This window comes from Egretta garzetta, unplaced genomic scaffold, assembly GCF_000687185.1.
Source record: "Egretta garzetta isolate BGI_Z169 unplaced genomic scaffold, ASM68718v1 scaffold424, whole genome shotgun sequence".
NCBI lineage: Eukaryota > Metazoa > Chordata > Aves > Pelecaniformes > Ardeidae > Egretta > Egretta garzetta.
Window position 1 is genome coordinate 1,555,226 of NW_009259489.1, and position 15,382 is coordinate 1,570,607.

General features: G+C 37.4%; 1 protein-coding gene across 1 annotated transcript in view; it reads right to left on the reverse strand.

Moving 5' to 3' along the window:
- Positions 1 to 15,382, reverse strand: part of WDR41 (WD repeat domain 41) — a 65,605-nt gene that overhangs the window by 6,742 nt on the left and 43,481 nt on the right. The window contains exons 3-12 of the mRNA XM_009637272.2: positions 13,629 to 13,677; positions 11,639 to 11,770; positions 11,214 to 11,276; positions 10,592 to 10,703; positions 9,049 to 9,111; positions 7,733 to 7,843; positions 6,224 to 6,408; positions 3,173 to 3,294; positions 2,181 to 2,269; positions 255 to 388 (exon numbers count right to left, since the gene is read on the reverse strand). Coding sequence (XP_009635567.1) covers positions 255 to 388; positions 2,181 to 2,269; positions 3,173 to 3,294; positions 6,224 to 6,408; positions 7,733 to 7,843; positions 9,049 to 9,111; positions 10,592 to 10,703; positions 11,214 to 11,276; positions 11,639 to 11,770; positions 13,629 to 13,677 — 1,060 coding nt within the window. The remainder of the gene's footprint in view (positions 1 to 254; positions 389 to 2,180; positions 2,270 to 3,172; positions 3,295 to 6,223; positions 6,409 to 7,732; positions 7,844 to 9,048; positions 9,112 to 10,591; positions 10,704 to 11,213; positions 11,277 to 11,638; positions 11,771 to 13,628; positions 13,678 to 15,382) is intronic.

The window sequence follows — 15,382 nt, forward strand, 5'->3', positions numbered from 1 at the left end:
CACCAGATTACCTGTAGCAAGTATGTATATATCGGCACACAGAATCCTCAGGCATCAGTGAGTGTTTGAGTGCTCATTAGAACTTTAAGCTAGTATGTATTATTGTCTTCACGCTGCACTAAATATACCACAATCAATGTGTTCCCAGCCTCCAGAGCCAGACAGTTGAAAGTTACAGCTGTTTAAGACACACTGCCAAAATTATATGAATAAGTGAAATTCACTTTTTCTTGTTCTTACTAAAGCTGACCTACCTGCACAGCTGATGAATGACCAATCAAATCACCAACCAGCTCCAAGAAATACATAGGCGTATTCTCCTGCATCTTCTTAGCAGCTTGGTTCGCCTGCTTGTTTGCCCTTCCAAATCCCCACATGTTGAAAAACCCTGGGGGAAAAACAAATCTTTTATTTTGGCAAAAAATCACAAATACAATTTATTTCCTGTAGCTAAAGAGAGAACTACAGGAGTCACTAAAGATCTAAAAGCAGGACAGTCTGCACAGCAAAATGACAGAAGCACTGTACTGCATGCCATTTCTACATCTCGACTATTCGTCTTCAGGGGGGAAGGGAACATAGCTACTTTGTCTTTTGTCCTTACCAGACGTAATTTAGCAAACATATTGCATTACTCACCTGGATGAGACAATATACAGATTTAGCAAGAAATCCAAGGACTGCCTAAATGAACTAACTGAACAGCAAAGGTAGATGCAGGACAGTGACGTTTACCTTTGCTCTGTCCTCCTAAACTGTTACTTGTGCAAAGAGGAGAGGACTGAGGTGCCAGTCTCTCCCCTCTGTAGCCTGCACCAACGCATTAGAGTGCTGGCATACAAGTAACAAGCAAGTTTCTGATGTTGAATTGCCTGTTTTTATACTGCCCCTGGGCTTTCTCCTTCAGATTTAAAACTATCAGCCAAATGGGAGTGTAAAGATAGTACTCCACATGTTCCATTTAGAAGGCAAGAAAATAGATATCTGTGCCACAGCCTCCTGAAGAACTGTGTAATAATACTGACAGAAGTCATAAAATTGGGTTCTGTACACAACACAGTTCAGACTTTCTTCCCGACCCTTCCCTCAGCCCCATGAGCACACAAAACAGAAGAGTGCTAGACCATGGCCCTAGTGCAAGGGAGATAACTGGAGGGATGAACAACTACTCAGGGGATTCCTTAGAATAAAAATACAGCAAAGCAACAGCAGTCCACCCATCTCACTACTGCGTACGGTTTCTTTCAAATGTCTCCAGCCACAGAAGTTACAGATTTCCAATGTGAAACCAAATACTACTCGTCACAATAAGAAGCCAGACTGTGTAGATCAGATGTCACCAGCAATACTGAAGACAGATCATTCCTGAAAAAGTGTTTCTAAATCAACCCAGGCCACAAAAACATATTTGCAAAAATTACCATCAACAGGTGAACAGCCAAGTAGACAAGATACATCAAGGACACTATTCACAGCTCAAATAAAAAAACTCCTACAAGAGAGAGTAACAGCTCTATACTGTTCCCAGTCCATAATACTAATTATGTTGTCCAGGACCTATTCAAGTCCACAACTACCAGTGCCCAGGGAAGCTGATGGTCTGGTCAAAGAGCAGCAAGCACTACACAGGCAGCGTCTGTACTCAGGGAAAATGCCTCCTAAAACACTAGCAACAAGCCCTGAGGACTGTAACACCCAGAGGTAGTATGTAAGTGAGGTTGGATACAGCCTCAATGTCATTCCAAGTTCAAGGAGGAGATGTGGAAACCACATTTTTTTTTGCCAGCTGCTCGTATGCAAGCTTCTCTTCAACCTTCAAGGTCCTGCAACCATTTAGCTTTGCATGGTAGAGGATCCAGCACTATTCAGCACAAGAAGTGGATCAAGGTTTGTCAGGAGAGGTCATAATTTTTGTTAAACCAGCTGAAAACAACTGTAAACTCTAAATAAGCCTTATGGAACTGTTTTAGCTGGACTTTCTAAATCCCCGTATCAGATCTTGGAGGGCTTGTACCCCCATGTCTTCTTCAGTTTCTCTCCCTCACCTGTTACCAGTTGACCGAACACAAGACATTATCTCATCTTACAAAGCCTCTAAGTCTCTCTATTCCTATATGGTGAATACTGGGTTTCTCATGTCCCTTTTTAAATGCTCTTTTCACCCCGCACTACTAGCAAACCTGTTGGAACCGGTTCAGCTGGCAGCTGCTGCTTTTCTCGGAGCTCCCAAATGCGCACACTGCCATCTTCTGAACAGGAGATCAGCTGCCTGTAAAGACAGTTGATAAGCAACACTAGCATGGATACTTATCTGTGCACGTCACCTTGTAATCTTTATATAAAGGAGACGGCAAGTGCCTCAGGTTCTACACAAGTTTGCTAAAACTCTCAGATATAGCAGGACATCCAGATGTTTCCTACAAAACAAGGTGCATTTGTAGCAGGACAAACTATAATGGGCTTGCAAAATAGGTGGAAAAAATACACATTTTCAATGTAAGCATACCACTCTGTGAAATAAAAATAACAAGTCTAGACTCTACAAACACCGTTCTGCTAACTGGCTTCAGTAAACTTACTTTCATTAAGCAAAACCATATTTTTTTCTTATGGAAAAATAACAATGGAAAAGATATTCCTTTTTGTTTCATGTTTAGAGCAGTTTAGAATAGCACACACATTTACACGATCAAGGCCCTAATTTTTATCTTCTGACAGACTTTTGCTCCATTGAACACGAGTATAAAGGGATCTAACAACACAATTATTAGTTTTTATCTTTTGCTAAAGCATTTCAACTGTTACAACATATTTAGTGAAAAATATTTACTGAATATGCCATAGGCCTTTGCTTTATAAAAGTAAAATGCCGTTAAGCTGTATTTTCACAATGTAGACAAAAGTGCTTTATCAAGTCTGATTTTTAAAATAGCCAAGATATTTTACTCTGAGCTTGTGCATCAAGCATACAGGATTATAGATTTTTCACAATGAATTACAATGATGCATTTTCAAAAAAATCAGATCAACAAGCTCTATCTAATAAAAGCAGACCAAACTGAAGATCAAGCTTTTGCCCTAGAAATTAGATGTAGATTCGCAGGCCGTCTCTAGCCACCTTTCCAAGTTCTACATTTCTTACTGCATTAACAAAGTGTACCGTGACTCACACCTGTTTGGAAGCTTCTCAATGTGCAGTACAGAGGAGTCGTGAGCAGTTCTCTGGCAGGCAATCACACGCTTCATTTGAAGATTATATACGTATATGCCTTTCCCAACAGCAGCAAACACACACTGGAAAGAAAATTCAATGGAACAACTTACAGAAACAGATACTGAAAGATCACCCTGCGTGTAATGGATTTCCAGCAGTACTATGACGTCACCTAGACCCTACTACCTAGCTTGTTTCTGTCCTCACATTACTGCTTTATCCCAAACATATGAAATCAGCAAGTTATAGAAAAAATATGGATTTTTTTGGAGGAAGTGAGAGATATCCTCCTATACTCTCAGCAGTTGGTTTATTTCTGTATTTTAATCCTGTACCTTACAGTCTATGTGGAAACCAATGATACCAACAAATCAACGCATTTCTGCGATTAAACATTTATGGTCTTATACTCAAGCAATGCTGTGTTTTGACAAACACTTGTTTTATCAAGACAGACTAAGAATACAGGCTGAAATGTTCTGCATTTTTGCCACTTTTTAAATTTCACCTGATGCTCCACAAAGAGGTCTTGCTCAAGCATTTGGGCTGTACTGAGTGTAAAAAAAAGGAACTCTCTCACAGAAAGATCTGCAAAGATCTGGAACCATTTTGCATTTAATGCTGCTCTTCAGAAAAGTGCAGGGATTCCATCTCATACCATCACAGCCCTAAGAAGCCACAGTTTAAAGATCCTTGGACCTGGACCCTCTCATGACTTGTAATGATTTCAGAGAGGACAAGTGTACAGTTGTGTGTACATACATCCAATAAATATTTGGTACCAAACAGAGGAGTGCAAAATGTTTCCATTCAGTACAGATTTGGGTTTTTGAACATACCTTGTTTGGGTGATGGTATGCTGGATCTTTTCCCTGAATGGCCTGCTTCCATCTACACAGCCCAGACATTAGCGTCTCACAACCAGTTCACACTACACGCTTGTCAGTATTTTGTAAAACTGGTAACCTAGTGCCTTTGACTAAGATTTCCTATTACATTCAGCGGTGTTTACACTGTTCAAAACTCTATCCAGGTTTTTGTTGGGTTTTGTTTTAGTTTGGGGTTTTTTTTCCCCATTATGCACATCTGCAGTAGGAGCTCCAACAGCTCTGAACGTGAGTTCAAATTTCTGATAGTGCTCTACCAAATCAAGGAAAAAACACTGAGCCCGTTTTTATTATTTCATAGTTTTGTGTGAGGCTCAATTCAATGGCCTTCCACATCCTGTATCTCAGCCTTTTCTCCCTTACAATCTTCCAACTTGAGACAGACTCTTGAGTTTCATATAGTCTTATAGCTTTGCAAAAGATGCTCTTCACAGATCATTCTTATTTACACAAGCTCCGTCAAAACCCTGGTCACCTCAACCCCAAGAAAATAACAGATGATGAAGCATAAATTGCACACCTGTCTTAACAGGCAAGTTTAACACACACATGCATATCAGCACAGCAGATGCACTCCTTAGTGCTGTTTCCTACTGTTGCTGAACCTTTACCATCCCATTTGTTTCTGAGTGATATTTTGCCCACAAGATCAGCGTCAAACCAGACAACTGCATCTTGTCTAACTACCCAACTACCAAGCCAGCTAACAAAGTTCCTAACAGAGAAAACATCTGAATTTTATTTTTTTAACATGAAGAATGTTCTGCTTTTAGATAGCAGGTAACAAAGTAATTCATTATAGGAATACATTTCTTCACCACTTTCTAATTAGGAACTTTACAATACAGACAGCTCTACCCTAAAAGCACTTTCTATTTCAGGATGGAAGACTAGAACCACCTGTTCTTCCCACCACTCAAAAGTCTCACAAGAAATTAAATTCTGCATAAATTTGTTTAGTTCAGTTCCAGGAACAGAATGAAGTCCTCGGTAGCCTCAGATTCCACATTCAACGTTTTAACTACATATGAACTTTCCAAAATTCTTTCCCCCTTCCTTAAAACACATCTTGTGTAGCTTTCAGCAGGGAATCAAAACGTTTTGAAGTCAAATTACAGAACTTCTGAACAGGTCTGGCTTTTTGCTCCTTCTAAAACTAAGCACCCACAACAAAACTACTAGAAATCCTACTTCAGAGGCAACTACATCTCTTCCCCCTACACCCTACCCCCAATGTTTCTCTCTTCAGTTTTTTAGGAATGTTCCTTTTACAAACAGACAAATGTGCCAGGTGACTGCTCAGCCCTTAGCCTACATTCAGGCTTTTCCACAGCTTTTATTTTGTTATAGCGCATATCTCTGAATCAATTTCCAGGAATCCCTTTCTTAATCATTCCCCAGCAATGGACCTACAGGCCACAAAACAAAATCCCACTGTACCCCAACTAGGAACCATCTTTTCTTTTGCCACTAACAGTTGGTAACGTTTCACAAAAGTGAACAACAACCTGAGGATTTTTAGTGTTTCCTGAACAATAACTGGGTTCTGCCTGAGTATTCTGACCAAGAACCCTTGGATTATCTCCAAAGCATGATTACAGTAGACTGGATTTGGACCCATATTTGTGCTCTTTACAATTGAGTATAGCCCATCGCAACAGAAGCAGCAATGTTTATTTACTACTAAGCCTGTTCTTTAATTCACTTTATAGTACCCTCAGCTATAACTGTTGAAGAGGTGCATTACTGTAAAAACTGCATTTCCAGAACCATGGAATGTGAAAGACGTATGCCATCAAAACACACACCTTCTATTTTTCTCCAGTGGTACTGTAAACAACTAATAAATCTTCATCAGTCAAAAAGAAATCATGTTGTGACAGGCACTACGTTAGCTCCCATACCATCAACATATTATAACCTCCACTTAGCTCAATGACCAAAATTTTATATAAATTAATATAAATATAAGAATATACTGACTGCATAAAAATAGCTGTGCACATTTTAAAGAAGCCTCTCATATTAAAAGAAGCAAACTGAAAACACAAAACACTTGGCCTTCTGTGGTAAGGTCATGCTAGCTCACTTGAAGTAGTTTGCTCTGTTTAAAGCTTTTTACCTCATCATCAGATGTTAAGTGTTGAACTGAAGTTTCGTTTGGGCTTTGGGATAACTTTATTTCTGGCTGTACATCTGGATGGACAGAGGAATCCCAGAAGCTGCACTCAGATGCCTGCTTTGTCCAGTCAAGTGCATCCCAAACTATTAACTCACCCACGTGAGAACCTGTCACAAAAGTCAAGTCTGGGGAAGGGGAGGAAGCGGAAAAGGAACAACACACAGAAATCATGTGATATAAAAAAAAGTCTATTTCACACAAAGTTACAACCCTAGAAAGTCAAGAGAGACCATTTTTGAGTGAAGCTATGTAGAATGTGCAGTATGTAACTGACTGGACAAAAACCTCTCCCTTTGAGCACTCAGATAGTCATTTGATTACCTAGCATAGCACAGATGAGCAAAAGGAGATGAGTGCGCTCATGGAAAATTAAAACTAGCACTGGTCACAGCACACAGTACAGTATAGCAAAGGCAAGGAACACCACCAGAAGTATATACAAGTATTTGAAGTTCATTTGTTGCCTACATAAAAGACCCTTCTAGTCCTTGGACAAGTAGGTATATCAAGCACCCGTCAGACACAGCAAAGTATGTCTTTGCCATAAACTGAAATACTGATCACAAATTAAATGGAGGAGTTAATGGCAAGACTGAAGTAGCTGGTCATGAATTTGTTAATCACACATGGAAAGGAACTGCTACAACAATACAAGTAGCATATGCGCAGGTAGCATATTGTCTTTTTAAGCCCAATATTATCTCCCCTTCATAATCAAAAAGGAGAAAATAATGGCAACAGGAAAACCCAGAAGCTACCATCAAATACAAATTTTCTTCTTTCCAGCTTCTCATTACCTCTGTACCACAGCCCCTTTGTGCCAACCAGGCTGCCACAAATAAGCCCAAGGACAAATACACACTATCACACTAGGAATAACTTTTCCTGGGCTCTGGGGGTGCTCCATAAAAAAAAAAAGGAAGAAGAAATTATAAGGCATTAATACCTGTAGCAGAATAGACAGAATTTCAGGTAATAGCTCACTATTGCCTTTATGAGCAGCAGAGACTGCATCATCTTCCGTAACCTCTAAATAACGCATCTACATGCAGGCCCACATCCGCAGACCCAGAACTTTCAGTTACCTTGGGACTACAGTTGCAAAGGACGTGGCATTGTATAATCCATTTTAAGAATCAGAAGGAACAAGAAAAAAAGAGCATTTTAAACTTTCACAACAGGAAGAAGACCCAGGGTTCCATTCCCATCAATGACATTGCCTCTTTTGTGCCTTTTCTATATCATAACCTGCCTGGTTTCATTTCACTATTAATCCGTAAATAAGGCCATTATATTCTCACATTTCACTACCTTTGCAGCTACAAAGGAAGGTAAATCTACTAGTTATGAAGTTTCACTCCAGTTAAGTTTGGTCCCAATAAAAACTCCATAGTTGAAATATCCCACTGGTAACTAACAAACCCAGTAATATTATAAAACAACTCTTACCATTGACACTAACTAATGACAGAATGTTATCCTGGTGGTCAACAAGGCGTTTTACTTCAAGGACATTCCAACCTTCAGGCCCACCATTAGAAGCAATCAACCTAAAAATGACTTCAAAGATAGAGAGAGAAATTGTCTAAATAAGCTTTATAATTAGCTATGCTTCAATAAAACACATCATTTTCAGAAAGACACAAACTAAAACATACTGTAAGTGAGAGAGTACAAGATGTGCAAAGCCACTTATGACCACTTCTAACACCAAAAAAAGAGGGGAATAAATTATTTCAGCGTTATTATTAAGGCCTCTTACTACAGCAGCTGTAGGATAAAACATTTCAGCCTAGTAACTCTGAGGTTCAGAGAATCAGTCAACATCAGAAGTTGCAAAAAGCAGAAGTGAAAAGCATCAGACATCTTTATGGTTAAGTAAACTAAAAGTGGAACATCTTTCTTAAGGGCTCATTGGAAAACTATTATTCAAAAGGATGCAATATTCTGTAGTTAAGGGAATCAGGATCACCAGAAATTAAAACTTTATTTTAACCAGTCTTGGAATTTCTTTTATGGTATCTCAACAGCACTACAAAAGAAATATGGGAAGTTCAAATGGAAGTTTACACTGAATACCAATGCCTAAAGACAAGAAGACTATTTTTTATTTGCTCCTGATTCTTTGATCAGAATATCAGATTGCTATTTTTCAGCTAAGTGTTTAATCATATTGACTGAAGTCTGTTGTTTTGCTGATTCAGTGCTCTACTTTCTCTGGGGTTTTTTTCCATGTTTTGAAATTTCAGTAGTTTTACAAAACACTCTTACTTAAAAGACTCCACCAGCAGTTAGCCAATGATTTACAGTTTGTATACATAGAAAACCCTGACTCCAAGTGAGCACAGTGTCTCATTACAGCTTTGCACAGTATAATGAGATCAGCAACGTCTCATACTCCTGATCTTGGGATAAGGAGGCTCTAGAGAAGCCTAGTATCTGACAGCTTAGATAATGAATTCCAGACCCTCTCCAGAAAGACAAACATACATCACCCAATCAGATCTGGACAGGTAGTAGTAACAGTAATAACCACAACAAAGAACATTGAAAAGTTTTGTCATGCAGATCTCAACAAAATTCCTGAATAAGATTAGTATTGTCTGCCTCTATCAAATAAGGAACAAAGGAAGAAAGTTGTTAATCACACCCTAATACCTTCTACTTTTCCTATACAACTCCAGGAGCATGTTCTTTACACAGATCTCTGATAAGCAGCTGTTATACAGGAAAATGAATGTTTAACACAAATGCAACATACTCACTTAGCTCTTTGCCAACAGCTGCCGCAACACAATTTTTAGGCAATTCAACCAAAGCATTGATACCTTTGAAAAAATACAGGAGACAAGGGAGAAAAGGATATTCATTGGCCATGAGAAAACACAGCAAACTGTTAATTCCTTACTAATAAAATTCTTCATAATCTTCCTTCCACTCATAAGTTCTTATCAAAATAAAAGCATATTGCCTGAAGCGCAAGTTAAACAGCATTGGAAGTGAACAGATTTCCTCAGATGGAGGTAGAGTGAGAAATTTTGGTCCTGAATCCAGCAGAATTTTGAACATCAAACAAGGTGAAGCTGAGAATCAATACCCCTTTTATTTTAAATACAGTTATGATTTTTATGCCCTAATGCTGGTCAATATTAAGGATGCTGTGGTAATTATCGAGACTCTAAAGTTACTAGATACCAATAATACCACAGTATGCATAATACTAAATATTGTGCAGAGCCAGCTGAAGACAAATGGGGCGCAAGATAAAATGTCCAGCTTGCTGTTACTCTGCCTTCACAAGGCCAGGTTGGACGGGGCTCTGAGCAACCTGATCTAGTTAGTGGTGTCCCTGCTCCTGCAGGGGGGTTGGACTAGATGACCTCTAGGGGTCCCTTCCAACTCAAAACATTCTATGATTCTATGATTCATCCCGCACAGAATTCATCCAGTCTGTGCTGCCACACCATTAAAGGAAAATTCCCAAGGAACAAGCAATCTGTCTCTTTCCCCAGAAAGGAAGCAAGAGATAAGGAGGGAAGAGAAGGCCCATGCTGCACATCCCATTGACCCCTTGTGCAAAAGTTTCAATAGCACCTCACATTAAGAACTACAGCACCACTTTCAACTGGTATTTGGCACAATATTTCGTATTGAACTAAAAGAAATATTAATATCCTCAGAGATTCAGAAGGGTTTGCCTACAAGTACTCCATTCTATGACAAAAATAAGGAAAATATTGGTTCCAACTTTGAATTTGATTCACAGCTCCATAGGTATCTTCATAAAGTATGGCAATAATATGCAACAATTTTCTTTGCATGGACAGATAATATATAAGCTTATTAATAGAAAAGTATGATTGACAATAAGACCTGAGTACATTTATTGTATTTCTATCAAAACCTGCATTTTCTACATCAAAAGTACTGATTCTTAATAATAGAATGAAATCTTTACTGCTTTTCTGCTACAAAGCAGAATAATACAACTCCCACTCGTTCACAGGCAAAGCCAGCCAAAGGATCTGCAAACATGTATAAATCGGCACCCAAGGTCTTGGCCTATAAGTCCAAGCTAATATACAGTTACTGAGATTTGACATGTTCTAAAATTCACACAGCACAGGAGATAAAAAGCAGTCTTAATTCTGAAACGATTAAGTCTGACATTTAAAAAAATAGAGAGTGGCTCTAATATATAATGTTATCATTAGAATTAAAGAGAATTGGCCAAGTTGGTTTTGCATCATTATACAGCTCCATTTTACTTGCACTTTAACAGCTATAATGAGTCATTTACATTTTTACCTGCATCAGTAAGATGACTGGTCTTACACAAGAGATCTAATTTGCGGTTCCAAACACATAGATCACTCCCTCCAGACAACCATACATCCAGCCTTTGAAGAACTGTCAAACACTGCAGAACAAAAATCAGATATATGTCCCCCGCAAAAGTTCTACAGGGAATTTCTCAGTGAAATGATCATGAGCTTTAGCGAGATAAAGCTGTAAGTACTATGAAATACAGTAGTAAGGTGTTACTTTCCTGACAAATACAGATTTAATTACATACTGTATGTTATGTTTTTCCATCAACAATGCAAAAACCGATTTTTCAGTAATTTTTTCCTACTACTAACATTCAAGAACTAGTTTGACTATAAGCTGACTCTTCCAACATACTAACAAAACCAAGCCATAAAATGACCTTTGTTCTACATCCTTTCAAAAAGAAGACTGAGGTAGTTAGAGTTCCAAAAACAAATTAAGAATTGTGCCCACTTCTCAGGCACTTATTATGTACGTGTTCTTAAACCAAACACTGATGTTCATTTTAACAGATCTGCTCACATGACCCATGAGCCACACACAATAGATTATTCTATACAACAAAACAATAGACATACCTAGGGTTTCCTCAGCTTACCTTTACAGTAGAATGGAAACATGACACTTTTTGAACCTGCCTGCCATTACTGCAGTCCCAAACCTGACTTTATTCATTAAGGAAACTGAAAGATTTTTATATGTTACAACTGTTGTGTTTGTAACTAAATCACAGGTGGGGAAATAGGTATGCAGAGACTCAGTCTTCTAAATCCTGATTTTCTTTTCAATATTTGGCCAAAATGACATATTAATAAAGGTCTGTTATAGATTCATTTTTGTAGCAAGGACTGCATCTACTTGTGAGCAATAACAAGTAAAATCCTAGAGTAATCCAGTTATACCTGCTGGATATTTCCAGCCAATATATTTAAACAACCCGCAGCCTGTCTCTATGCTACCTTTTGAAGTAAAAACCAACAAAAAGCCCATAGAAATTTGAATCCTCTCCAGATATAAGGATACAATAACTGTTCTATCAGCTGATGCTGTTAAAATCAAATGCTTTTTTTCTTCCAAAGCATCTGATGAAGAAAACGGTGCTATAGCTGTAATTTTGTGTGTATGTCCATGAAGTTCAAAAAGTTTTTCTCCAGTCTGAAAAATAAAGACATGGAAAACTAAGGGTAAAATTTGAAAAATGCCTACTGTAGCATATGACATAGGTACTAAATGACTTTTGACAGCAAAAATTTCTGAGTCTAAAGTCTTCCTTTCTAAAGTAATTTATGCATTTACTTCTTACTACTTTCAAACCTTTTCAAGATCTTACCCATAATTAAACAACATATTAAGTGTAAAGGAGTAGTACATAATAAAAAGTACTCTAAGGGTAAAAAAAAAAAAAAAACAAACCAAAAAAACCCCACAAAACCACAACACACCTCTAAAAGCCCTTAAGAACTAAGTTCTGTATTAAATTAGTTTAGTTTGAATGCAAGTATTGGGCATTCACCCTTTTAAACTGATACTACAATAATTCAGATTTGTTGACAAACCCTCCCTTGAAAAAGTAATTTTTTTTTTATTTTCACAATTAGAAAAACTTCACCTACATTTATGGAAAACACAGTACTGTCAATTTCCTGACAGCTCTATTTAGTATGTACATTATCTATAGCTTCAAGCTGGTGACTTAGGTAACTGCAGCTACTTCTGCTCCGTTAGTTAGATGTCAAAGCCCTACAAACAAACATGCAGAAACATACTGGCATTTTAAACATGCAATTAAAATACAGGGTAGTTGTGACTGTAAACTTCTTTACACTTACGGGTTAAGTTTTTAAAATGTGAAAGATTTGCTTTGACAAAAACATAATAAAAATCCTACAGAAATAAAAAATGAAACTCAGTTCCTAAGCTGGATATCTAAATGAGTTTTACATTCACAAAACTGCTCACAACACTAAGTATATATACTCGCATACATGGTTTTGAATATTCAAAACCAATTTCCTTTTCAAATTATAGAAGTATAAAAGGCCTTCAACAAAGTGCTAACTGAAACTGTTCAAAAGAAAGGGAAAGTTTCAAGTTCCCCCCTCCGTATTTAATGTTACACCATCATAAATGTCACACATTTTTCAGAAGGTTTCTAAAAAAGTTTACAGTCTGAGGTTTCTTTCTTCCTTAATTTGAATGTTGGATACTCACAGTTTAGACTGCACAGTATGTCTCCCTTTTAGACTTTCTATTGAACTTGTATACTAGCCCTTCCCTACCACTAGTCTAATGCTCATGCCTTCTCTCTAATTCTGTCAATGATAGGAAGACACAGAGAAGAGCAGAACAGTGGGTATCACACTTACACAGCACTATTTCCATGATAAATCTAATGTCCTAGTAAGGTTTTCAAGCTATAAGATTTTTATCACAGCAAGCAATTAAGGCCTTGTTTCAGCACTGCATGAAGTGTTTAACTTCCACTGACTTGGGTGCCTTTCCAATAGTTCTGTGTTAGCTCTCCATTTAGTCTAATCAGTTATACTACAAACAGTTATTGCTAATAGAGTCACTGAAGTGTACTTAAAACTTGAGCATATATATATATAGACAGATCTTGGCAGGATTGGGATGTTGCTATATAGTTGTTGAGTCAACATTCCAGTGTTTACAGCAAACATTTTAAAAGAAGAATTAAAGCCGTAAGTTCATATACACTTCTGCTTTTCACTATTTCGTCATTTCATCTCAAATCTCTCTAAAATCACTGTGTCTTCCCAATACACTCCGGCTTTTAAATTTATTGTTCTCTTGGGTTCACACAACTTTTACTTTCTTAGCACTCCTTTGTAAACTAAGATTTGACAGATTCCCTCCACTTCTACTTTTTCAAACAGTAGCTCTGCAGCAATTCTTATTTGTTCTGCTTTTTTGCTACTGACATTTCTAACTCCTCTCCCCAACTTCTACCCTCTCCAGTGCACACAAGCTACTCCCCCAAAAAAGAGCTAACCTGAGCATTCCACAGAAATATGATTCCATCATCTCCTGCAGATGCAAACCTGAAAAGAAAAAAAGAAAAAAGCTGTGAAAACATCAATATAGCATAACGTAATGGAAAAGCAGTAAGTAGTTATGTACGCAAAATATTTACAAGAGATAGCAGACTCTGGCTTTAAAGAATAAACATGTATTCATAAATCCCAATTACAACTTATAAACTGAAGTCAGTACATTTAAATAGGTGTTTATCAACACATATTTAATATAAGAACAAGGCTTAAGAATTCCAATACATACTATTATAAATAGAATCCCACATTACAGGAGCAATTACGTTATTTAAAAATGAGATCTCACACACCAGGTAACAGCGAACTCTAAAACCAAATTACTATAGTCAGAGCCAACTGACTGCAATACATCCAAAAAGTTACAAACCACTTACCTGAGTTCAGCCCAGTATTTATCACGGTATTTTAAACTGTGGCTTAAAAGAACTCCCAAAGGGAGTGCATTTAAGGTGCTAAATTTGATTTCTGCTAAAAATCCAGCTGGAAGGCATACCATGAGGAAAAAACAGGTTCATATTAACATGTTAATCTCACATTAACAAAGTCTGACATAAATTCAACCTTTTTCCCTAGGCTAGAGTGAGTATTTAACCATCCACCTAGATTTGCACCTTATCACCACCACAGCTACACTGTTGCCAGAGCACACACCCCAGCTATCCCAGTAAAGGCGTACTATGAGTTGAGAAAGCCTAGAACAGAAGCAACACCTTCCATAGAAAATTGAATTCTGTTGTTACTTGCAAATATACCTATCTTCTACTTTTTTCCTTTTGTTTTAAGCCTTCACCAAGAGTTAAACAGTTAATATTTAGAGAACTAATTAAGAGTTGCAGTGTGTACAAGAAACTCATGAAGAGAGGTTATATCACTTCTGAATTTTTTTTTTCCTGTTACTAGCTGTGAATAGTTTCATTAACTATATAGATGTCCTTTCTTTTAGACACTCTGCAATTACATTTGTGCAACTTGCTAACTGAATAAATTTTCAGGCATAAAGCCATAGGATTTTTCCCCCTCTCTCTTCCACATATCCTCCTGTTTTATTTTATTATAGTTCAAAAAAGTGTAAGCTGTACTTTCTTCATATCTTTTATTATTTTACATCCAATCAAGCACCTTCTTTAAAAAGATAAGAGCAAAAATGAATCTTCCATGCACACATCCGATAAGATTCATTTCTTATGTTGTCTTTTAGCTCTCTTATACCTTGTTTTGTCACGTCAACAACTTAAAATAGTAAGACTCTCACAATTCAGCAATAACTCTTTAAATTCCAGTTCCTTTCTTGAGTAATATTGGAGCTGTGTTCCACCTGAACAAAATTCTGGAAAGAAAACTGGTGTTTGAAAGAAGACATGAGTGTAATTCATAAGCACAGAAGCTCAACAGAGTGCTGTTTTGTGTATTTTCCTCTTTATCTTCTAACCAGGACTTCTGTTTAAATATAAAGGTATATTGCAGACTCAGTTATCCTGCAGTTACATCATGTTCACCAAGGTGGAGATTCATGGGGCACCCAATTCTTTTCCAGACTTGATCACCATCATCTCTAACCTTGCTTGTTTCCTGAAGGAGCAAGGAATGGTCAAATGAGGAACAAAAAAAGCTATTCTTAAAATGTGTTACGAACTCTGTTTAGTTTAATGTGTCAAATGCTAGAGTATTACATGCAATTTTATCTCAGCCCTTT